The sequence below is a fragment of the Balaenoptera physalus genome (assembly GCF_965194825.1).
Source record: "Balaenoptera physalus genome assembly, chromosome: 1".
Taxonomy (NCBI): domain Eukaryota; kingdom Metazoa; phylum Chordata; class Mammalia; order Artiodactyla; family Balaenopteridae; genus Balaenoptera; species Balaenoptera physalus.
The window spans coordinates 186023460-186049111 of NC_138882.1; the positions used below are offsets into that span (position 1 = coordinate 186023460).

At 39.4% G+C, this 25652-nt stretch overlaps 1 protein-coding gene across 7 annotated transcripts in view; it reads right to left on the bottom strand.

The window, feature by feature from the left end:
* PRDM2 (PR/SET domain 2) overlaps nt 1–25652 on the bottom strand; it is a 118463-nt gene that overhangs the window by 65909 nt on the left and 26902 nt on the right. For 5 of the 7 annotated variants that reach the window (XR_014251775.1, XM_082417035.1, XM_082417036.1 and 2 more), the window contains 4 exons: nt 22754–22868; nt 20992–21095; nt 8896–9048; nt 2702–2828 (listed from right to left, as the gene is read on the bottom strand). Coding sequence is in view for 5 of the 7 variants with exons in the window: in XM_082417035.1 (XP_082273161.1) it covers nt 2702–2828; nt 8896–9048; nt 20992–21095; nt 22754–22868 (499 nt within the window). In the remaining 2 variants the exon portion in view is untranslated. Of the gene's footprint in view, nt 1–2701; nt 2829–8895; nt 9049–20991; nt 21096–22753; nt 22869–25652 lie in introns of those variants that run through there. The other 2 variants (XM_082417039.1, XM_082417040.1) reach the window with 2 other exon arrangements.

A 25652-nucleotide genomic window follows, 5' to 3' on the forward strand; every position in this document is an offset into this window, starting at 1 on the left:
GTAACTTACCGATTTGATGTTTGTCGCCCCCACTAGACTACAGGCGCCAGGAGAGAAGTTGCTGCTGCTTTCCTGCTCACCATTGTCCTGCACGCCCTAGCACAGCGCCTGGCACATGGCAGGGGCTTAACAAACATTAGTTCAATGAATGACTGAGAGACAGACAGAGGCAGAGAGATAGAGATAGAGACAGAGAGGGAGAGAGAAGAGGAGGGGCCACTTTGTACGCAAAGGAATCAGGGCTTTCCACTGCCCAGAACACGCCGCATGATCCACCAGCGATCTGATGAATTCTGAAAGGCACCACATGCAATGCACAGCTGTAGGCACAGCAGCTGTCATGAAAAGGATCAGAGGCCCAGAACTATGAAGAATTCAGCCCTTTGTTTCTCTCTGCCTGCCTCCTAACCAAAATGAAGTTAGGTCCACTGTCAATCTACCTGTCAGCTGCATGTCTTCAACATCTGGCTTTCAGAAATACTAAGTTAATATTGCTACTGAATAAAATTTATGTTGATTTATTCTCTGACATCACTGCCTGAAAAGATATTTAAGTGTCTGAGGTCACACATAAGACCTAAATAGAACCTAGTTAACATAAAAAGTTCTCCATTTCAGATCTTTGTAAGCTATAAATTAGCTTTCACAGCGTATTTAATTTAAAAACAAAAAAGGTTTGACTATTTAAACTTTGGGTCATAAACAGCAAACACAGCTCCTTACCAGTAAGCTATTCAAAACAGATTGTTAAGTTCCAAGAGGGAGTCTCACGTAAGTATTTTAACTAAAACTTAAGATTCAGTCGGTTATACACAGCTCAGAGTGGTTATAAATAACAGGATAATAAGAAATATGAACTACTTAACTCAATGCAAAAACCCAGCAATACGGGCAGGTATAAAAATGAAGATGTGTAAGTTCATGTACACTAATAAAACTTATTTTCAGTTTTTTCCTCCACATTCAAATAAAAAAAAAAATTAAGGAATAAATAAAAATCTATGAAATGTTCTAAACATGCACACCGAAGTACGCTTAACAGAAGAAAGCATTAGGATGAAGTTGCTATTAACCTATTAACCTATGACTACATTTAAATACATGAGTTAGTTATGCTTAGTAACAGAGTAAAGATCCGCTGCCCTCCAAACTCCAGCCCCTGCAAATCACAGCTTACCTAGAAAGGCTGGTGACGTTAGTTATATACAAAGTGAACACTAAATAAACAATTTGAATTATGTGAAGAGTTTGCAAACAATTATGCGCTAAGCCTAACAGCAACAAAAATCTCAAAACAGTAAACAAAAACAAAAAACACCTGGCAATTTTCTAGACCCTGATCATCTGATTCATGATCAAAGCATTTAATGACCTGAAACTGATGAAATCGAGTTAGATAAACAGAGAACATGTATTCAGTAAAAGGCCTAACAAACTCCCCTGGATGGGTTATTGATTATACCGTAAAATACAAAGAATATGTAATGGAAAAATCAGAATAGACTTCTTTAACTTCTTGCCTACATTTTTAAATGTTACTTTTACATTTTTCCAAAATCAAGTTTACATTATGATTTTATTTACAGTATGACTTCCACAATTCACTCTGCAGTGTTCTAAGTAAAGGCCGGACTCAAGTTCAGATGGCTACAAAAATTTATTTAAGACTTAGGGCGGGCCAAAAAAAAAAAAAAACAGGAGATTTGTATTAGTAAGAAACATACCATACCCCCGTCTTGGCATATATTCAAACAGGGCTCTACGAAAGATTCACTAATTAATATTAAAATTCTTCATTAAAAGAAAAAAAGCAAAACAAACAACGTGGAGAATGCCAGCTGGAAATATGATATATCCAACCAAACTATTTTCCTCCCAGAAATTATCCCCTGCCTTCTATAAGTGTGACTACACTTTACCTTTTGTTTGAAAACATTATAAAACAAAATCAAACTGTTGCAGTTGAGTCAAAAGTAACAGCACACCGTTCAACTTCCATTTTGTTAACGGCCTAATTTCAAAAAGATCTGCGCTAAAACCTTCGCTAGCCGCGAGTGTTGCAATCGTGTGCAGCGCAGTCTTGCGTGGCGTGGAGTGGCCCAGGGCCCGGCCCGGGGCGGAGTGCGGCGGCCGGATGGCAGGGCCCGGCCCGGGCGGAGGGGCAGTGTACGGCCCGGCCGGCTCTCCCTGCCCCGGGAGGCCAGTGCATCGGCCGCACCGCGTCCGGCCCTCCCGCACAGTCCGGGCGGATGGACACGAGGCCGCCGAATCTGCGGACCTGGAAATGTCACTCTCGGAACACATTTTATGACGCGTTGCTGGCGAACAGCACAAAAAGCTAAGAATATACCAGGCGTGCAGTGTACGGCTCTGGAGAGACCGACCGCCGCTCCCACCCCCAAGTCCAGAGACCTGCGCTGTGGGCAAGGGAAGTGACAACTGGCCTTGGGCCCCTCGCGGTGCGCGTCCGCTCACTTTTCCGCGCCCGGTCCTCCACCCCAAGTTAGAAAAGAGCTCGAGCGCGGCGTCCGGCGCCGTGATTCAGCAGCGCCGGGGGGGAGGGGGGGGACTGCACGGGGGTGGCGGGGGAGGGTTGGCACCTGGTCCGGAAAAGGTCACTGAGAGCTGCGGGTGCCGCCCGAGCCCGGATTCGGCCCGAGCGGGGCAGCCGCGGGGAGCAGGGGCGGCAGCGGGCTCCTACCTTTCCTGCTTTTCGGGGAGCTCCGCTTGCTCCGGGCGCTGGCTCGCTCTTCCTCAATCGCAGCTGCTATCTCGGGGTTGTCTTCCCCATTGTACCAGACCAGGAGCTCCTCGCCCGGCGCGATTGGCTGCGGGGAGAGAAGAGACAGGCGCCGGGCCAATCAGAGCGACGGTTGTTGGCGGGGCGGGGCGGGGCAGGCGGGCGGCGCTCCCAGCCGGGCCGCCGCAGGCCAGCCCGGCAGGAAGAGCTCCTCCGCCTCGGCGGCCGCGGGCCGGGCGACGCGGGAAGGGACCCTCTGCTGGAGGGAGGACCTCACTTCCCGGCCGCCTCCTCCCCGGAGTCCGTCCGGTGGATGTCGGGATCTGATAGGATCGCTTTAAACTTAAAACTGCCATATGTTCCGGAATCTTACTGTTGGAAGCCTCACAACTATACACGCAGAAGGAAAAATAAGCCACGGAACCACAATGTCCACTAAACCTAAGCTGATGAGAAAATTAAAGCATAATTTAAAACATCCTGGCAGTTTGGAAAACGTGATGAAAGCTAATTATCAGCGCAGGTTTCAGAGTCCAAGAGCAAGTTAAGCATGATAAGACCTACATGCCAGTTTACATTTATAATGCACCGCTAATTATATCACGGAAATGCTAAAAGAAGAGGCGATGCTGAGGACCAGAGCGTCCTGGCAGTGTATTGTCTCTGCGCTGCTGCCAACCTGCTCCGGTCCTTGGAGAATTCCCTTCCTTGCCCTCTGTACCACACCTCGAGTCTACAAGACAACTTTTAAATTTAGAAAGAAATGCCTAAAAATACCTCACGTGTCATGCTCCTAAAACATGAATTCTTAACAGTCATGTACCCCACCACCATGCTGATTATACCTAGCGAACAAGATCGTGAAGAAAAAATATACTGAGTGGAAAGATTACACTCCTAAGTAACACTGAAGGAAATGGCTTATTGGTTTCTCTCACAATGACTCATCTGTTCAAAAAGTTCCAAGAGTATGAACACAAGTAAAATTCCACCTAAAACCCAGTGAATAAAATAAAAATCCATGAGTCCATACTGATATGAATGAATGAAGAAATGAATGACTGAACGGACAAGTAAATAAATAAGAAGGAGAGCTCTTCCTATAGTAGATCCCAACTAATCAATGAAAAAGAAATAATGGAATTAGAAAATCACAACTGGACAATCATCACAGATTAATAATTGATTCAGGCAAGAATCACCAATGGATGCTAAAACTAATAGATTAAAGTTTGAGAAATAACAAAATATTTGCATGGTCTCAAAATATCTCCCCATAAAACATTTATTAATGACAAAGAGAAAAACAGTACCTTTATAATAAGACAAGTCAACATCATATGCCTCCTGATATGATGCACAGAAAAGAACATAGCATCACTTCTGGAGATGAAGTGAAGCTTCACTTCTGCTGAAAATGCATAAATGTAATTCAATCATGATGAAACTTAAGAGAAGGCCAAACTGTGGGACATTCTACAAAAATTACTGATCAGTTCTCTCAAAACTGAAATGTTATAAAAGACAAAGACTGAGGTGCTATACAAACTAAGGAGACTGATGAGACATCACAACTGAATGCAACGGAGTTTTCTTTGCCTAAAAGGACACGATTGGAACTGACAAAATTTGAATAAAGTGTATAGATTAGCTAATAAAACACTGTGCCAGTGTGAGCTTCTTGATTTTGATCACTGCACTATAGTTATGGAAGAGGATACCCTTGTTTTAGGGGCAGGAGGAATTCCATCTAAGATGTACGTTTAGAAACAACATAGTTCTTCACTTCAACATACCTTCTAGTCTAGATAAAGTCTTTGAAAGTAAATATTATTTTGTTTCATTCTCTGCAGAACTCAATGTTTATATAGTCCAAATTTTAAAATATTCTAAATTCTTTAAGATAAAAGAACAAGCCACTGTTTCCTTTGTTCCTCCAAGGATGGCTAAAACCTGCCATTTTTTAATCTTTAAACCAACGTATTATTTCCCTTCTTGAATCAGTTACACCTAAACCAAAAAAACTTAATCTAATGTATAAAATCTTAATGAGTTAAAATAGCCATTACAGATGCCTTTTGGCACTCTTATGAGCTAACCTGTTTTTGTTGAAGGAAGGAGCTTCTTTATTTAAGTAAACTATTTCTAGTTCCAAATGTATAGTATGCTTCTTCTCTATGTTTTTCTTACAAGTCACATATTTATGAAATGGTGGTATCATATAATACTTGAAACGATTAGGGTTTGCAGAGATATGTAAAGTCTTAAATAAAAGTAAAAAAGAACAAAAGTAAAAAAGAACATGGAAAGGAGTGAGGGAAAATATATTCCCCATTTCTTCCTAAACCAAACAGCATAACCAGAACACTGGCTAGAAGAACCTACTGGGCATCTTCGAGATTCCTCCCCAACTCAGCCTCAGCGTCTACGTTCATTCCACTCCAACCTTGTGCAGAGGACTAACTGTACTAGCAACTGGGTGAAGTTAAATATCAGCACAAACTCTCTACTTAGGAGGGTACAATTTTGTTGTTGCAAAAACCACAAAACACCCCAGTATCTGTTTTTACCTCAAATCTAATATACAATTTCTAAATGGTTGTTAATGAACTGAATAGCTAGATTAAGAGCAACCTGATTTGTTAGCTACTGAACAACCTTCAAAATTGTTAGCAACTGAGATGATCATTACATTATTGAGCTATGTACTTCCCAACTTTCTATTATAACAGCTACACAAATAACAGGGCTTTATGAAGAGGAAAATAATACATCTTTTAAAATCAACGATTGCTTGCTTCTGTACTGTAGTTTTTTCTTCTGCACTGCTTAGCGCATTTAAGATTTTGTAAGTCAAATTTCAGAAGAAAAGAAAATTTATGTCCTTAAACACAGGAAATATAAACCCACATCTAAAAAAATGAAGTCAAAAGTCCAAACAACCTTTTTTAAAATATATTTTGAAATTTAACAAAAAAACAACAACAGGAAGACTTTAAACTCTTCCTTTGGGTTCTGACAGGCTTACAGAATGAAGCACTCTCTCTTCTCTAAATATCAGTAAATATAAACTTGAAATTTTACCAGACCAATTAGGTACAGGCAAGGGTTGCCAGAAATATTTCTGACACTAGGTCAAATTAAGAGAAATACTCCAGAATTACGAGAGCACACAAAGCATTCCACGCTTACCCACCTACCATCTATCCCCCAGCATGATCTTTTAAAAGTCACGGGTCAGACAGCTTCAATTCTCAAATGGATGAACTGAAGACTAAAACTCATACGTTTCCCTACAGGCCAGTAGGCCCCCAGATCTGGCCCCTGCCCACCTCGCCAGCCTCATTCACCACCTCTCCTTGCTCTAGCCAAACCAGCCTTTGTTCTATTCCTTTAAAAAAAAGAAAAAAACAAACAAAAAGACCCAAAAATCTAGCTTATTCCCACTTCAATACCTTTGCTTCTACCAGGGCCCCTCTTCCTGCACTGCTCTTCCAGCAGAGATCTTCGAGGGGCTGGCTCCTTCCCATGCCAGTGGGGGAAGGGAGGAGGTGTCCCCATGTCTTGTCTTCCCTGGCCTACCAGAGCTAAAGCAGCCCTCCCCCTACCTAGTCAGTCTATCACATTTTATTGTCTTCAGTGCACTTATCACTATCTGAAATTATTTTGTTTACTTGTTCACTTGTTTATTATCTGCCACCTCCCCCATAAACTGGAAGCTCCATGAGACCAGAGACCTTGTCTGTTCTGTTCACTACTATAGGCGAATACCTGGTACATAGTAGACACTCAGTATTTGCTGAACTCATAAACAGATGAATGAATGGAGAGCAAGCTAACAATTAACCTTCAGGAATTTAAAACAGTTCTTAATCATATTACAAACAAAACCAGGTGATTACCTAGATTATAGGTGAGAAGGTGATACAGAACATCATACGTAATTTATTTACAAAACCTAACCCACAGAAAGCTTAATCTAGAAGAATATAATCACAAGTAAGGAATCTGAAAGGCCTTATGCATACTTGAGCAAACATCAAAGGTCAGGATTGGGGGAGGTCTGCAAAGATCAGAGCTATGTTACTTCCAACAAAGAAAGGTAAAAAATAATAGTACTAGTATAGCTAGTTAACACTTTGAGTACTTAGGTTAAACTAGGAACTCTTCAAAGAATCTTACACATATTGGTTTGTTTAATTTTCACAACTGTATTATTAATTTTTACTATTACCTCCATTTTTACAGATGAGAAAACTAAGACAGAGGGTGTAAGTAACTTCTCATGGTCACACATCTCGAAGCCAAAATTTGCTCACAAGGCAGTCTGCTCCAGAGTCCCCAGTCCTAACCATGACACTACACTGCCTTGCCAAAAATAACAGCTATCATTTATGTAGCACTTATTAGGTGCTAGAAATCTACCCACAATCACCCATGATAACCATATGAGGTCGACACTATAATTATCTGTATCTTACAAATAAGGAAACTGAGGCACAGGAAAGTGACTTGCCTAAGGTTACACAGCTAGTAAAATCACAATGACTTGCCCTGGGTCACACAGCAAGCCAGGATTTAATCCAGGAGTCTGGCTCCAGAGTTCACTCCCAAACACCGTTCTCTCTTGCTGCTCAACGGTTCTTGGCTTTGCTATCAGAGATGAACACATCTTAACTTGAGGTCTGATGAAAGAACTGCCAAGTGCCCCAGTATCTCCCTGGGCTTCCTCTGCCCTGGAACCTCATTCCTACTCCCTCAATTGTCTCATATGCATCCCCTTGCTGGTACTTCATCTCCACCAGAATTCTGCCTCACTGATTCAACCAGATGTAACTCTCACTTTAAATTAATTTGAGAACAGAATGAATTCTTGAATCAAATTTTGAATCCAAACTCCAGTGTAACAAAATTGTACAGTAATGCCTACTAGAAAACCATGCTATTACAATCCAGCAGAAAGAAGGTTACAGAAGTTTTAAATGAGGAAGTACCACAAAAAAAAATATTTCCTACGGGAATTGAAAGCAAGACGTGGGTTTATACGAGGTAAAGGGCAATCCAACTGCCTAAAGATGACGGGGAAAACTACAAAGGAAAGCAAAGGAAAGTTAAACAGCTATAAGTTAAGTTAACTTCCAAAAGTCCTAGTGCTACACACAGGAAAACTCAGCATGCTACAAAGCTGACCATCATCTTAAATGTTTGTTCATCAAGAGTTTTCACCTGCATGGAGATAATTTTTTTCATGGACTGTCCCCCAGTCTATGACATTTTTAATGGAAGTAAGTGAATAAGGAAAAATCTGCCTTACAGCAACTTTAGCAAACATACCTATTCCAAAAAGCAAAAAGCAACAATCACCTATCTGTAGAGCCTCAAGACTCTGCCTTAGAGAACATTTCCCTGTGGGATGCGTGCAGATTTACCTTCCAGGAGAACATGAAAACGAGGGAGACAGATGTGGCCTTGCTTGTTGCAGATATAACAACGCTTCCTAATTCTAACTTCCCTGAATGTACTCAGTGACCTCTGACCTCACCACAAACTCTAAAAAATGATTTTCCTCTTCTTTACATTAATTGTTGATTTTCCTCAACAATTAATGTCTCCAAATAAAAATTTGACAGAAGTAAGAAACATGTTCTGTGTAATTTCCATTCTGAATAAAATTTAGGGAAAAGAAAAGCTAATCCAAAGCTACACTATACTGAAGACTAAGAATGTGTTTTCAGTTAATACAGAACCGCCAGAGCTATTGAGAGTTTCTTATAGTTAGATAAACTGGCCAGACAGTTCCCAATGCATCTGTGTCTTAAGAGGAGGGAAGTAGCTGCCACATGCTTAACTCATCAGTATCTATAAAGATGCCGTATGTAATTACTTAACACGATCTTCCTGCTTTAGTGCCCTTCCTCACACGAAGCAGTGGCAACTGTATATTTAAAACACAGACTGTATATATAAAACTGTATATATAAAACTGTATATTTAAAACAACTGTATATTTAAAACCTTTCAACGTGTTGATGAACCACTTTCAAATAGAACCCTTTCAAGGTCTGCAAAGTCACTCCTGACAGTCACGACTGAGGACAGCGTTTGCAGAAGTGCATGCAGAGTAACTACCAGCAGGCTAATTCTAACACTCTTACCTTTAAAGTTTTATAGTAAATGGCCCTGTTGATTTCCAGTGGAAATAAATTTTGCTCTTCTCCTGAGCAAGCCCAATTCACATAGCGCAGCCAGTTCCCCTTCTCTGGGTCGGTGGCATCGATGCACATCCATCCCAAATTTGGGTAATAGACCTTGGGGGAGGGGGAAAAACACATTTTGTTAAAATAAAATATCATTTAAAGGTTTCCATTTTCAACTTCTGAGACAGTTCTTGTTCATTATATGCAAATACTCTATAAAGCATTTCACGGAAACAAAATAAATAAGCAACAGAAAAAAGGAAAATAAAGATGAAAACTGAGATCCAAAATTGTATAATCCTCATTAGTTATTTTTTTATTTGGGTGTAATCTTTTCCTCCTAAACTTCAAGTGCTATAAGTAAACGTGCTTGATGATCTCCAAATGCTTCGCAAATACGTACACGAAGACAAGTGACAGCTCTACTCGCTACAGGGTAACAGAGGAAGAGTGAGCCTGCAGCAGGGCTCCACAGCACCCGGATGCCCTGAGCTTTCTGGGCTGTTCCGCAAGTCGAGTGTGGAGGCCCAGTCCTGCTGGGGTTCACAGCTCAGCAGGTGCCTTTACTGCAGGGCTGACAGGAACTTAAGTAAGTGAACATGCAGTGTGAACCTCCATGTGGGTGACAGGGTACGATGCGTTTGCAGACTCCGCTGACCTTAAAACCTTCTCTATCCAGAGCAGGAAATATCGGTGTCCTTCCGAAACAAGACCAAAAACCCGACCCCTCTTTGAGGAGTCAGATCAACTCTACTCTTGCGAGAAGCTTCCCCTGATCATCCTCTCTCAGTCAATTCCTCCTCCCAGATGCTTCCAGCATTCATTCCTTCATCCTAAAGACAATCTACTGAGCAGCTATTTTTAACTTTCTTTGTATATACATATATACATTCATCTAGGTTTTACTTCCCCAAAATTAGACTGTAAAACACTTGATTAGACACTGAAATAGAACTGCAGAATCAATTGGTGACAGTCCGGTCAAAAACAAAGCAAAAGGAATGAGTCTTTTACTTTCACTTTTGGAAGAAAGGAGAGAATCTTGATGCTTCTGTTTCTTCCCTACACATACACAGCCAAGACTCCCACCACTGATTTCTTCTTTTCTCTCCTACCAACATTAAACACTGTTGTTTGCTGCAGCTTTCCTGCAGGAACAAAGCTCCCACTCTCGGCTCCTCTGGGCATGCCTGTGTCTCCCAGCCTGTGACTGCCAGGGCAGTGCCCACCTTCCTAGCCACAAACAACACTTTCTTCCTGTTGCGAGTTAGATATCTGACGTAACGCTACATGCTTTCCGTATTATCTCATTTAACCTTATGCATCAGGTTCATTATTATCCCTTTTTGTAACGTGGAAATTAAGGATCAAAGATTAAATACCTTTCCCAAAGTCACTCACTTAATCAGTAGTAAAGATGGGCTTAATCCCAGCTCGGCTTGACCTCTACTTATCAGTGCCTTCCTTGACCACCCTAGCTAAAGCTGCGAATCCTTCGCTTCCCATCAGCGCCTCCAGTCATTTCCCCGACTTATTTTTCTTCATGGTACTTGTGCTCTTTTAAAGTGTGGGATCATCTACTTACTTACTTATTTAGTGACTGTCTCCCCACACCACAGTATTAGCTCCATGAGAAGACGTTTCAGTCTTTTCATTCACTGCAGTACCTCCAAGACCCTGACCAGTGCCTGGCAGACAGTAGGCTCTCAATAAATAACTATGAAATAAATGAAATGATATACGAATGTATAACTGTCATCATTTAATGAGCACCTACTATGTGACAGGTGCCATGCTAGAACGTGCTTTGCGGTTACTCTATTTAGTCACCACGAAGTGTCAATATTTTCACTATTCCGTAAGTACCCACAGTAAGTTTATTCAAAAACTGGTTGTTTACTAAAACACCCATCTGCACCATTCTAAAAAGAAGTTCTCCATGTCACACTTAACTCCTTTTCAAACTCACTGTCACACTCACCCTCAGCTTGTGCACATGCGAGCATGCGCAGACACGCTCCACTCCCTTCAAAACAAAGAGAAAGTGCAGCCCCACATGGTATGTTAGGAAGAGACAGAATCACAACACAAAATTTAAACTTTACACACCAAAATAACTTAAGCTACTTTACATTAAAATGTTTAAGAGGGCTTCCCTGGTGGCGCAGTGGTTGAGAATCTGCCTGCCAATGCAGGGGACACGGGTTCGAGCCCTGGTCTGGGAAGATCCCACATGCCGCGGAGCAACTAGACCTGTGAGCCACAACTACGGAGCCTGCGCGTCTGGAGCCTGTGCTCCGCAACAAGAGAGGCCGCGATAATGAGAGGCCCGCGCACTGCGATGAAGAGTGGTCCCCACTTGCCACAATTAGAGAAAGCCCTCGCACAGAAACGAAGACCCAACACAGCCATAAATAAAATAAATAAAATAGTAAAATGTTTAAGAGATATTTTTGCCGTTTGCCAGCATGATAAAATAAGGAAAATGGAGTCGTCAGCTGGTCTTTGAACAGTGTCAGTCCGTATTAGTTACTTTTTATTAACTCAGGAATAAAAAGTCTTGTTTGGATTTATCACCATAGACAGCAGGGTCCCACTCACTCCCCACGCATACACTGACACAGCTACAGACAGACGCAGAGATGGTGCTGGAAAATCCCACACAGTTAAAGGCAGCTGGAGAGAGGCATCGAGAGTCTATAGGCCAACTGGAGAATAATAATAAGGCTGTGCCGAAACTTCCTGGCTCCCAGGTCAATGAAGACCTTTGCAAAGAGCAAGGTGTTCCACTTGAGTGAAGTATTTATGTACAGCTCGTTTTGTTACAAAAGAGACTAAGGCATCTACTAAGTCATGCTTAAACTAAAATACTTAGTTTTATATAAAAAGATGAACAATTCCATTTTTTTACAATATGCAAACAAGTAATTCACAAAGGAATACACATGGCCAAAACCTCGCAGAAAAAAAACTAAATTTACCTAATAATCAAAAATAACTCCAAATTAAGTAATTTTTTTACCTGTCAAACTGGTAAAAATTGTTTTTTAAAGGGAAAAAAAAACCCAAAACAGGATTAGAAAGCAGACATTCCCCCAAAACGCTAATCAGAGAATAAATTGGTTTATTTTTTTCTGGATGGAATTAAGCAATATTGACCAAAGAACTTTAAAATGTACACACACTTTAACCAGTATATACACTTGTAGGAATTTATTCTCATGAGATAACTGGGCAATCATACCATGATGTATGTACAAAGATGTTCACAGCAGCGTGGTTTACTACAGACTGTTTCTAATTCATTGCTAAATGGAGACCACCACAGATGAGCTCAGTATGACAATCCAGGCATATAGTGGAATACTAAGCAGACCTTAAAAAATACTGTTGTATGAATGACTGACTCACGTGGAAACCTGTATTTTCTGTTATCTTTGTATTCCTTAAGAATTTTTTCAGTAAATACACATTATCTCTATAATTAGGAGAAAACAAAGATAACCAGAAGTTGTGGAAATATACTTATCAGTATAAAAGTCATAATACACTGATGACTGAATAAAGCCATTTATATAAAGTATGGCTTAGATGATACCATTTTTGTTTTAAACATATTAATATATGAAGAGAAAAATAATCTGAAACTTAAATACGTGACTATGTTAATAACGGTTTTCTCGGAGAAGTGGGATTATTCATAATTTTTATTTTCTTCTGCTTATCTGAACTTTCTACCTTTCCTCCACTGATTTAGTATAATCTCTAAGTAAAAAAGGGGAAGTGGGTGGGGAGAATGAATGAAAACCCAAGTGTGAAGGAAGGCAGCCAAGATCTGCTGAATGCTAGGCTCACACCCCCCCATCCTCTTCCCATCATCACACATACACAATTTTTTAAAAATATGTAGCTTTCTCACTTTTATTGAGAGTCAAATCTTGTAATTAGGAACTGCGATGAAAATGTGTTTTCATACAATTCCTACCAACCGAAGTTGGTCAAACTTCGGTTTCCAATCAGAATTAACTTCAGTGACTGACACACAGAACCTATCTTTTAAAATGTGACAGAATTTTGCTTAATGTAAGTACAAATTACTAGACTGCACATGTACCATACCACCATGAGGCTCGGGCAGTGGAAAGACAGGGAGAATTAGAATCCCTTCCTTTCGGGCAAAGACAAGGCAAAGGCAGGTAAAACTCCCAGCCCAGCTCAAACTCAACAATGATACATAACAAGTCTATTTCCAAATCTTGATAATGACTAAGAAATACTCAGCTGACTTGATCCCAAGGAGAAATACTTCCATATAATCAATAATTTTTCCTCTATAAACAGTCCCTTTTAACAAAGCAAGGGTACCTGATTATGTATTATTATAAAATAATTTTTACAAGTTAACTTTCAAATGGAAATTCCCTATTTGGAGAGAAAGAATTGAAGGAAGGGAAGCACCTCTATGCCAAGCACTGGGCTAGATACGCTACGTGTTATTTTATTTAACCTTTACAAGAACCCTATGAAATATTATTAAGTCCCTTTTATACATGAGGACACTAGGGAAAGATGATAACTTTACTAGAACTCTGAAGTCACTGAGAGTCAGAGCCCGGATTCAAACCTGGTTCCCTCATTTACTGCTCCATTTCTACTTTTTTCTCTTTCCAACCCCCTCCTCCCATCCTTAACCTCCCCTAGGTCATCCAGGCCTAACCTCCTTTCTGCCCCTACCACTAAACAAAGACTAGGTATTAACTCATTGTCAAACAGAATGTAACTTTCACACCACCCAATTTCAATTCAATTTAATCCAATCATTTCAAAAGCCCTAAAAATAATCTAAATTCACATTTTAGCACACACTCCAATTTAAAAGCACATTCAAAATTATATCCTCATGACAGATAGAAAAAGGTCTGTAAAGAACCAAACTGTTAAACATAGTTATTATTACCTCATGGGTTGGGGGTGAGGGTTTTAACTGATAGCCTACCTTATCATTTACTTGTTATAATATACATGTATTAATTCAAATTTGCAAATTTAAAAAAAATCCTCATTCAGTTAACATGAATGTATCATCATTCCAACCCTCAACTGTTTGCCTGAGGTCCTTACCCACGCTCAACTTGCAGTAACCAACCTTCTTCGACAGAAATCACTCCCAGGAATTAAGGCAGAGCGGTGAAGACACCTCCTCACGCTGAGGTAAGTCGTTTACTCATCCAAACCAGTCCCGCCACAGTTTGAGTCTACAGAAATAAAGCCTTCCGTTGGCTGTTCTCTGGACTTGCCCCTCCACCTGTATGTAGCCTAGAGCTCTAACACACTGTTGATGGGCACAGAACCTCTCCTGGAGGTCCGAGCTCCATTCCAGTGGCTCTGGCTTGTCATATTGTCTGAGGTCCCTTTTCATCTCTTTTCTCTGGGCATCTAGCTTGTTGAATTTCCAACATTATGATCATTTTCCACTTTCCCTGTCTGTCCCTGAAAGACAGACAACATCTAATTATATTTCCATGTGTTTAGACTGACAAAAGGAGTAAAGGGGAGACAGGAGGTTCACATCTCCACTAGCCCAACTTGCATGGCATTTACCTCCAATGCACTTCCATAAGTAAATAATAACTCAGTGTGCATTCAGAAGTGAATTCCAGGACTTCCCCCCACATAGCCCTCTAACTTCTTGGTTCAAATTACAGCCCATACTCTAACATTAGAAGAGAATGAAATTCTAAGCAAAAAATAAAGATCAGTAATCTTTAAATATGCAACCATTTTTTAAAAAAGTGTCTTTATCCTCTACATGATCATTCAAGAGTTTCTCTTTGATGTTCAGGTTCAACTAATATTTACTTAGCCAGAGTCATCCGTATCAAGTATTTTCATATATATGATCTCATTTGTAGCCAAACAAATCTATGAAGAGCTTGTTATCCTCATTTAAAAGTAAGGATAAAGGAAAAAAAAAAAGGATAACCTGCTTTTGGAATAAGAGCATTTCAAGGAAAACATTTAATAAAAATTATGTCTTTATAAGTTATAAAGAATTGTATTAACACTGCTACCTAGAAAACACTACACCTTCTTGGTCTGTTCACATGCCATTTGTTTTTGAGTTCCAGAATTAGACACCCAGAGGGCTTGTTAAGGACCATAAGACACCACCCTACAGAAGTAACTTTCCAAGAGCTATAGACAAAAATGGATCTTTGGTATCAACCACTTCACTCTTCAGATTGCTTTAGAAAACCAGGGCTTCTTTTAAGAGCTATTCAAAGGCATCACTGTATCTGAAATATTCTGAAGATTCTAGAATAAGGGAAATAAAAAATCTAATAGGTGGTAGCACATTTTACTACAATAAGCCAACCTATAGGTGATTCTAAAATAACAAATTTAAAAACTAAACAGCTGGGCCTCTCAAGCCTGCAAAGCCCAGTCCCAGAGCCATCATTACCAAAACCCCACACTGCCTGACCCCTGACCCTCATTTGAAACTACTGTAAGTTTCATACCTACGACCACACAAATATTTCTGGAAACCCACACAACAACAGATGCTCAATAAATGTTGCCAGGTTCAAAGTAGGCCCCCAGTCAACCTCCATAGGATGAATGAAATATAACTCATTCTTAAATTAGAAATTCTAACTCTGGATCATGGATGTTTAAAAATTCCATATAACCCTAGAAATCACATAAAAAATTTTGTGTATATATGTGCATTTGTATATTTTCTGGGGAGATTTTCAAAAGGGTCCACAACACAAAAAAGAGTAAGAATCTCTAGGCTCTGTTGGTGGGAAGAGCACTGAATAGGCAACCGAGCAACCTGGGCTCTAGACCTAACTCCAAAACCGACAGTTTCAGACATCCAGCAGGCCACCTGCACTCATCTCAGATTTCTCATCTGTGGAAAGATTTAGGGTGTTTCTAGTATTCTTTTATTCCACAAACAAAAATCCCCATGGGGTATTGTCAGTAGTCTACACAATACCACAAATGTTATATGGCAAGCTCAGTGCTCCAGAATTGAGGACAGTGTCCAGCACATGGTAAGAGCTTATTAACAAAGAGGGGTTAAATAAGTAAACAAATAAACTCTCAAAGAGAATTTTTTTCTTGCACCATACCAAGCTGCCAATCTAAGTACAAGTTAACTTATTCAAAAAGATCGCTTAATTCTCTGCACTTCAACGTCCTCACCCTCCTGACGTTCCTGAGAGAATATGATTGGCATAGCAGTTTCTATGACAACGAAATCTATGGCCAGCCCACTTTTAAGTACCAAGTTCCAAATCTTTGCACTCCCATTAACCACACAGCTTCACAGCAAACCTAAGACCCCAGACATCACCACACTCACTCCCACTGCTTCTCTTTCTCACACACAGAGACCAGGGCTCAGCAAACTTTCTGTAAAGGGCCAGAAAATATTTTCAGTTTTACAAGCCATACGGTCTCTGTCACAACTGCTCAACTTGGCCACTGTAGGGCAAAAGCAGCCACAGGTAATATGTAAACAAATGAATGTTCTGTGTTCCAACAAAACTTTATTAATGAACTGAAGTTTAAATTTCATATAATTTTCATATGTCACAAAACATCTGATCTTTGTTTAAAACTACTTAAAAACGTAAAATCCATTCTTAGCTCTCGGACTGTAAAAAAACAGGTGGCAGGTTGGATTTCCCTAGTGATCTAGGTCTTTTGCTAGGATACTGTGCATGGTTTAGAGGTTGGAAAGAAGCAGTAAGAGCTGAGTGGTACTTTCTGAAAAAAGGTTCTGTAGAATCAGCTGGTTGACTTCTCTAGTCTCATATCTTCTTGCCTCCATTTTTAAATTAGAAATAATCTGAAATTAGAAGAATTGAGATAGCAAAGATTTTGAAATGTACTTGTTAATATCTGATTGTAACAGTGCTGAATGATAAAAAGTTTGTTTTCACTTCTGAAAAAAATTACATTAAACTCTTCTCATTATAGAGAAATAATTTCTCTATCAATTTTAGTTGAAATGCAATTCTACTTCTTCCCTCCATCCACCTGACTCAAAATTTGTTGCCTAAATGAATAACATGCAAATGGAAGCAGTGAACTATCAGTTTTCATCTATAAGAATGGGGGGAAGAAACCATTAAAAACATTAACAGTACTGGTTTTAAAGAGCTAAGAAGGGACTTCCCCGGTAGTCCAGTGGTTAGGACTCCACGCTTCCACTGCAGGGGGCACAGGTTCAATCCCTGGTCGAAGAACTAAAATCCCACATGCCGCCTGGCATGGCCAAAAAACAAAAAATAACTAGGAAGGAATATTTACTCTTGGTAGCTATGTAAATTAGCACAATCCTTTTGGAGGTCTGTTACGAAAATTTACCAAAAATTAAAATGTACATAACTTTTGACTTAACAATTATACTTCTAGGAATTTATCTTAAGAAGATAACCAGACAAGTGAACAAAAAATGTATATACAGTGAGTTTCATACTTCGAAGAATTGGGTTTTTCTAAAAATTTTATTGAAGTATAGTTGATTTACAATGCTGTGTTAATTTCTGCTGTACAGCAAAGTGATTCAGTTATACATATCTATGTATTCTTTTTCATATTCTTTTCTCTTATGGTTTATCACAGTATACTGAATATAGTTCCCTGTGCTTTACAGTAGGACCTTGTTGTTTATCCATCCTATACTAGCATCTGCTAATCCCAAACTCCCAATCCTTCCCTCCCGAAGAATTGTTAATATCATGAAAAGATTAAAACTACTTAAATGTCCACTGGTTAAACAGTGGAAGGATACAATGGAATTCTAGGTACTATATAAGAAATAATGATGTAGATAAGCATTTGACATGGACACATCCATAACATATTAAGAGAAAAAAGCACGTTACAAAATTGCATACATATACTGTTTGATCTCAACTGTATGAAATGTCTATATATGGTGTTTGTATAGGTACCAGTGTGTGTGAGAGAAAAAAAAACAGAGAGGACAGAGAAGCAGAACTAAAAGAATGCACACCATAATGTTCACTGGTGATTTTTACTTTCTTGTTTATAGTTTTCTGTATTGTTTATATTATTTTGCAGTTGAGCATGTATTACCTTTATAATTTAAAAAGGACTTATTAGAAGGTACAACACCAAGAGTGGACCGTAATATAAACCATGGACTCTGGGTGATAATGGTGTGTCAATTGTAACAAATGTCCCACTCTGGTAGAAATGTGGATAGTGAGGAAGTTGTGTGTGTAGGGCTCGTGGGGGAGATTTCAAAACTCTTTGTACTTTCTGCTCAATTTTCCTATGAACCTTAAACTCTCTAAAAAATACAGACTAATTTAAAAAAAAAAAAAAGACTTATTAAAAACATGCAAACAATTCAAAAGTTCTGTTCATCAGAAGCAATTTTAGCCCCACGGAAGTGAATGTGAAAGGCTTTTACCAGAAGTGACTTTAGAATACTGCACATTGCTCAGTGTGTGTGTGCCCGTTTTTGTTTTTGTTTTTTTTTTGGGGGGGGGTAGTTGAGAGAAGTATTACATGAAGTCCAGTCTTTAGCCTGCCAGCAATTCCCCACCAGGAACTGACCAAAGAGTGCTCTCCTCTTTCCAGAACCTGACTGTTTTGTGCATTCACCCTGAGGATACTCTACTGTTTCTCTCCTGTTATTTCTGATTTAATAGAACGCTTTCAGTGAAAACTTAGAGGACTTAAGACTGCGTTAGATAATAAAGGGCTCAAGAAAAGCAATTTAACACTTTCTCTCAGATTAGCTTTAAAATGGAGTTCTAGCTGAGGCAAAAGACCAGGCTGCTAAAAGATAAACTGGCCTTAAGGGGCTTTAATGGGAAGAACAAATGCCAAGATGAGATTTTAATGATAAGCAGTTTCTGTTACATTAACTGGGGGCATTCTGTTGCAACTCTGAAGATAAGACCAAGGTTGGAATAAGTTAATGGGGAAACACTAAATTTTACCTGGATTTTTATTTTCTTCTTTATAAGAAATATGTACATTATAATTTACGCTTCCTATACTTTGCCAAATACATACCTCCACATGTGTATGTCATATATATCTACTTTTATTTTAACATAGCAAAAGGCTTAAAGGTTTCTGTATGGAATATATACCTCAGAGTTGAAACTATCTGAATGACAGCCAGATTTTTTTTTTTTTAATTGCAGGGGGGAAAAGCCAGCCTTGACAAGAACTAAATGTTTAAACCTGACTAACGAGAATTGGCAATGTCATAAGGATTCCCAAACTGTGGCAGTACATAAGTAGAAGCATCTTAAATTAACAGTGGGATGTTAACAAGTTTATAGGAAAAATCGAATCTGTAATACATCATGGCTCCAAATTATAATTTTCACCAAGCTACTATGAATTCATACTCTGTATGAATTTCAATACAAATGAAGCTTAATTTACAAAAGGCACTGTTAATAATTTATACAATATGCCCAACAATATCAAATTGTTATGTCGAGTAAAACAGGTACCATAAACTTAGGTTTACTATTAATGACATTTGTTCAACCTTAGATACACACAGAACTAGAGTAAGCATTTCCTGGTTCCCTGAAATTATCCTAACTAGGATTAACGCTAACCTGGTAGAGCATATTTGTTGGTTTCACTTGGGAAACTTCTAAAGTTAAAAATGCCATTTATTTTGGAACATAATTTTGTGGTCAAGACAATTTTAAGCGTTCAGGCATTATCTTGAGTAATTTTTTTTTGGCTGGGCAGTTTTTCTACAAATACAGCACTCTTTTCACTCAAAAGTTGTGAAATAACACAAAATAATCACTCCCTTGGTAAATGGTCATTTCCTAGGTCCCCTTGGGTTAACTGTCACTAGATTTATTACAAGGGATTCAAAGAAACTCTCAAAATTACTTAGAGAAACCGTCAGAATTTTCACGGCAAGAAACATTGTTCATAGCACTGAGAAAAATAGCAACATACCTCCAACGGACAAATGCCACAGAACTTCTTGATGGAAAGTGTCCAGACATTTCCTAGGCGTATTTTATTTTTAGACTTTCATATGTTTACATATGAAACAGATGTGATTCAATCTAAGACAATCTGAAAGAAATGCTTTTCCTTACCATCAAAATATTTCACTTGCTTTAAAAAGGAGTCACACCACTGAGTTCTACAAGAACATGGGGAGCTTCCCGAGGCCACCTGATCTGAACTAAATTCAACAGAAATGCTGAATTCACATGCAACTCTCCAGGAAACAATAACAAGATATTTTATCTTTACAGCTTTCTTAATGAGATTATTTTTTATTCTCCCCACTTTTAAATTGAGGGTTTTAGGGCCCAGAGGTTAAGTGCCCTGCCCAAAGTTATAAAGGCGGGATGTGAACCCAGGCAAGGCAATGAAACATTTTTAACTGCCTCCCTGCCAGGCAGGAGACGTGGGTTCTGGTTCTGCACTGACAACACTCTCAACACGTGGGCCCCACAAGGAGCAGTTGCCCTCTCTGCTCTGGATGGCTTCCCTGAGTATGGAGTGTGCAAACGCTCCCTCTCTTCTAGGACTGTTGTGAGAACGTGAAATGAACAGAATGAAAGCCTTCCTAAAAGTCCAAAGCACTATATAAATATACCGTGTGCTAAATATGTCCAACTCTGAATGTTCCAGCAACACAGAGATTAGTTTCTAAAATACAGAGAAGACCCTAACAACGCTTTATTGGCGGCCACCTTGGAGTGTCTTTTATGGTATGTGTCTGCAAGCCTGTAAAGTGGCAGACCAAAGTCCTGGCTGCAAAGTCCTGAACAAGGCAAATAAAGAGTCGATTTGACATTTATTGTTGAGGACAGCCAAGCACTTTCAAAATACAAATGTAAAATCAGTCTGTATCTAAGGAAACACATTTTCTAACAAAAATATTCTTGATTTTAAAGAACATATTAAGATGATTATTTTAATTTCAGAACGTCAAATCCTAAGAGAATGATATCTTAAAAAATGTACAGAACTCTGATTAAAAAAAGGACCAGAATTATTTCTTACCTCCCACATGTATACATTATTCTTAACCTGAGATCTTTTTTTCTTATCACCAACAAATGGCCCAAACTTTTTGCCTTTTAAAATTGGCTTAGTGGCCCAGACACCTAGAAAATAAAACCAATATTTTCATAATGTATTGTGGTTATTTTAAAGACTAAAGCATTAAAAGCAATTCAGTTTCACAAAATACTTAAAAGACTTGACAGCCTAAAAGCAAGAGTATGTTAAATTAATCGAGATCACGCAAAATCAAATTAAATCAAGTATTCAATGGGGATATTTATTTTTCTTCTTTATATTCTCCTGCATTTTCCTAATAGCCTGCAAAGAACCTATACTGTTTTATAAGTAGGAGAGATTATTTTATATTTGCTTGTTTTTAATTTTTACATGTAAAATTACCCAGACAGCATAATCACAAACACTTGGAGAAGAGCAAAACCACAACAATTAAAAGAGAAAAAAATATTGGAATGTAGTAAAACTACAAATAAATTTTAAGTTCTTCTTTCTACTTTTCTACAGATTTCAAGTTGTCCCCAATGAACATAAGTTGCTTTTATAAAGGGTTAGAAACATAGTTTCGAATATTTTTCAAGTTTGTTTGCTCAAAGTGGAAAATGCTCTCCTCTCTCTGTTTCCTGAAAACTTGAACAACTCACTTTTCAGAGTTTCAAGCAACTAAGATTTATGCTGCTTTGTGGTATTCTCAGGGGTACTTCTATTTTCTCCAACTGACCATAAGGCAAACAAACGAGATGCAGAAGCAGTGGGTAAAGTGGCAGGAGATGCCCTGGAGCCAAGGGAACCAGCACCAGGGTGACTCTTCCTGTGAACAGGTTCCATCACCTTCTGGCCTCAGGTACCTCACCTACAGACGGAGGCTGTGGTCTCAGCCAGTCCTGCCCAGCTACGATGAACTAATTCCACTGCCTATAAGTCTGCTATGAATCCCATTTGTCATCCCAGCTAATAATTAATTAGTGGAGATATAAAATCAACTACTTTCATGAATAATACAATATAAATGCTCAAATTACTCACTGAATAATTTTCAATGAGAATTAGGAAAAGCATTTATTAAAAATTTATTCACATACATATACACATAAACTGGAATATCAGAAGTACATTTTTAAAAACAGAAAATAGGACAAAAACATGATATATTCCAAGACTGTACTTTGACTAATTTTTATAACTTATTTCCTTAGCCTTCTGTCTAAAGATTAGGACACAAAAACAAGACTAAATACAAAAAAGCTTGGCTGTATTCAACAAGAAATTCCAGCCAGAAGCATTGGAATACACTCATGTCACCATTCACTAAAATATCTACCGAGCGTCAGGTACTGGAGACATAAGCTAAATAAGAAATGAAGGCACTCACAGTCAGTGAAAGGGACAGATGTGAAAACAAATACAAAATAATGAAATAAATATAATAGCATAATCACACTCAAACCACAGTGAAATCAGAGGAGGGAGCAATACATTCTATGGGAAGAAGAGCCCCGGGGAGACACGGAGGAAGGGGGCTGCTCAGGCTGAATCACGAAGGATGGTGGATGGGTGAATGTGTGTTTCTGGTTTAATTTTATAATCTATGTCCACCCTGGATTCTTAACTGGAAAACATAATCTTCTGAGTCAGAGTATAGACGTGTTGCTTTTAGAGTGAGCTCCCTACCTGAGAAGCCCCAGAGGAAGCCTCGCCACAGCCTGCCCTCCCTTCCCTCTCCTTCTCTGACCCCAGTGCTCACCAACCCGAGTCTTGTCAACAGCAGATGGGAAAAGCCTCACTTCCTCTGGAAGGCCTCGAAGCACATGTTCGGGTACCTCGGCCAGGGTCTCGGCGGCTGCCACAGGCTCAGCGTTCTGCAAGTTAAGAAGCAGAAGGATAATAGCAAAAGGAAGAACACCCAGTTCCGTTCTGATTTTTTTCTGGCCCAATAAGCAAATAAGCAAAAATGTAACTGAAACCCGAAGCTGGCGAGCCAGACTAAGATGATGATGTCAAGCGTTTCAGGAGTTGCTTTGATGCTTGTCTGTGAGTCTCCAAAGGAAACCACTGTAACCTTCAAGCATGTCTGTGTTAATCTATTTTGTTCCAGCCACCTGTGGCCATTTTAAAAACATGTAAACCTCTGGCACCATATTGTTTTAAGCTCCCACAGAATCTGGCACCAAAATACAGCTCAAGCTTACTTTTAAGTCATAGGCTACCATCAGCATTTAAGGACATTAAAAAAATAAAAACCAGCACTCCCTACTTAAATGAACACTGTTGGCACATGCTGTAAAGGCCATGCCAGCCAATCGGACGCCCCCATCCCATCCATGCTTTCATCCCTCCAGCAACAACCCCTTGACAGGCTTGAGGATTCCCAGCAAGAACACTACAATTTATTCTGGGCCCTCCATGGAAGTGAGACCTTTCCAGGAAACAGTACTATACGACTGTATACCAAGTAACTAAAGAGCAAAGTCCCCACAATATCATAAAGTCTCTAAGAAATAGAGAATTTAGAAATTACTAAGTATATGCCAAAATTCTTAAGAAATGAGATTACTATTAGATATATGTATGTAAGGTAACGGAAAGGGGAGATTTGAGCCAACTCATAGAACATGACTGTTAGTCTAAAACTAACTTTCAAATCAAAGGAAAATCAAGTGGCTATTAACTGGCACCACATATACCCTGAAGAACTGATGTGCAGATCATGACCCCGCCAAGAATGATGGGTTTTGTAGTCTGAATGTTTTTTATTTCAGTGCAAAGGGAAACATTTCTCAAGGACTTTCAAAGAACCAACAGAGGCAAAAAGCAAACCCCAAGCTAAAAAGATTAATTTTCCCAGAACAACGAAGATCTTGTAGTTTTTAAGAATGTTTTGTGCCAAGAAAAGAATATCATCCAAATTTTTGTACTCCTAGCATTTCAATTTTTAAAAAAACATATCAATAGGCTGCTTCGAGAGAAATAAATCCCGCGGCAACAAGCATGTCATTATGAAGGTCTACTGTGCTATTTTGAGTTGAAATGTGCAAAAGTGGGCACCGAGGGACTAGGGTTCATTCCCTGGACAGGGCAAAGGTGACGGTACATACACTCCAGAAGCACAAACACTTCCATCCTGCTTGATTTATGCCTTGGTCCTGACAGTATCACCAAGCACAAGTTCAATGCCTTCCCAGACATGGGAATATCAAAACTGCCCCAGAAAATGGTCTTATGGTATTTTTCATTAGCTAAAGTGTGAACAGATTTAGCACACAAATTTCTCACTTCTAAATACAGTGCCCTCATTTTAAAAATTTTAATGTATAAACTGGAATTCTGGAAACGTGAATAAATTTTTCCAAAGAGGGAAAAGGTATTAAATTGGTGGTTGCCACCCTAGGCTACATAATAATTATTTTTAACTTGGATAAATTGCACAATATTAACAACTACTAGCCGCAGTGATGAGTCCTATTAGCACATGGCCAGTTAGCACAGTCAGTGGGAATTTTCTTCCCCTTTCTCAGACGGGACCCAGGCGAAGATTTTAAAGGATCTGACACCACTTAACCTCCCCAGAAGCTTTGAAAAGACAGTGCGTTAGCCAACTCAAACTGATACTTCCAGGCAGTATTACAATAATATTAATGACTTAATATGTGTACCGGGAACTTCCTCGGGCCTCAGTGCAAGGCACTGTGTTAACCGTCTTGTGTGCAAGCTTACTCCAAAAAGCCCAAGAGGCAGGCACTGTCAATGCCCCCTCCCAGCTCCCCTCTCCCTCACCACACACACAGATGAGGAAACTGAGGCTTAGGGAAGTGGTCCAAGCTGCTCAAGGACAGGATTTGAGACTCCGTCTGTCTATCCCCAGAGCCCGAGCCCATAACTACTGTGGTATTCGCAGTTAAAATTCTGCTGGATCAGGTATGAGGCCCTAATGTAAAACATGGTGACTATGGTTGACAGCATGTATTATAAAACTGAAACTTGCTAAGACAGTAGAACTTAAATGTTCTCACCAAAAAAAAGAAAAGAAAAAGATAAATATGCAAGGTGATGGGTATGTGAATTAACTGGATGGTAGGAATTCTTTCACAATGTATAGGTATATCAAACCACCACGATGTACACACTTTAGACATCTTACAATTTTATTTGTCAATTATACCTCAACAAAGCAAAGATTTCAAAAAAGAAAAGATTCTGCTGGAATATAATCTGAGAACCTCTGCCCTAAAACCTCCAAACTTCCCCGGAAATGTCAACGGGAGATGGCGCCTAAGGCAGGATTGGTCATTCCCACAGGAAATTTGTAACTTGAGGATAAGTTGAAGATCATGGATATTAAAATTTCTGAGACACCTGTGAATATAAAGGACCTCAGCAGAAGTGCCACAGGAAAAAAGAAATAAGGTAAGTTCCCATACACGTATTTACTTGCTTTCAGCAAAACCATTCTTTTTAATTTGGGTTCCTTTAGTTAGTAGAGGAAAGCCTTTTTTCCTGTTTATTTCCGTATCCTTCACACTACAGAGGGACTCAGCTAAAACCGGAGGACCTCAGTCCAGACACTGGCCAGCTCCAGGGCCTTCCTCTCACCGCTCCAGCTGTTGGCATCTCCACTGCAGTGGCTGTGGCTGCAGACTGCATGG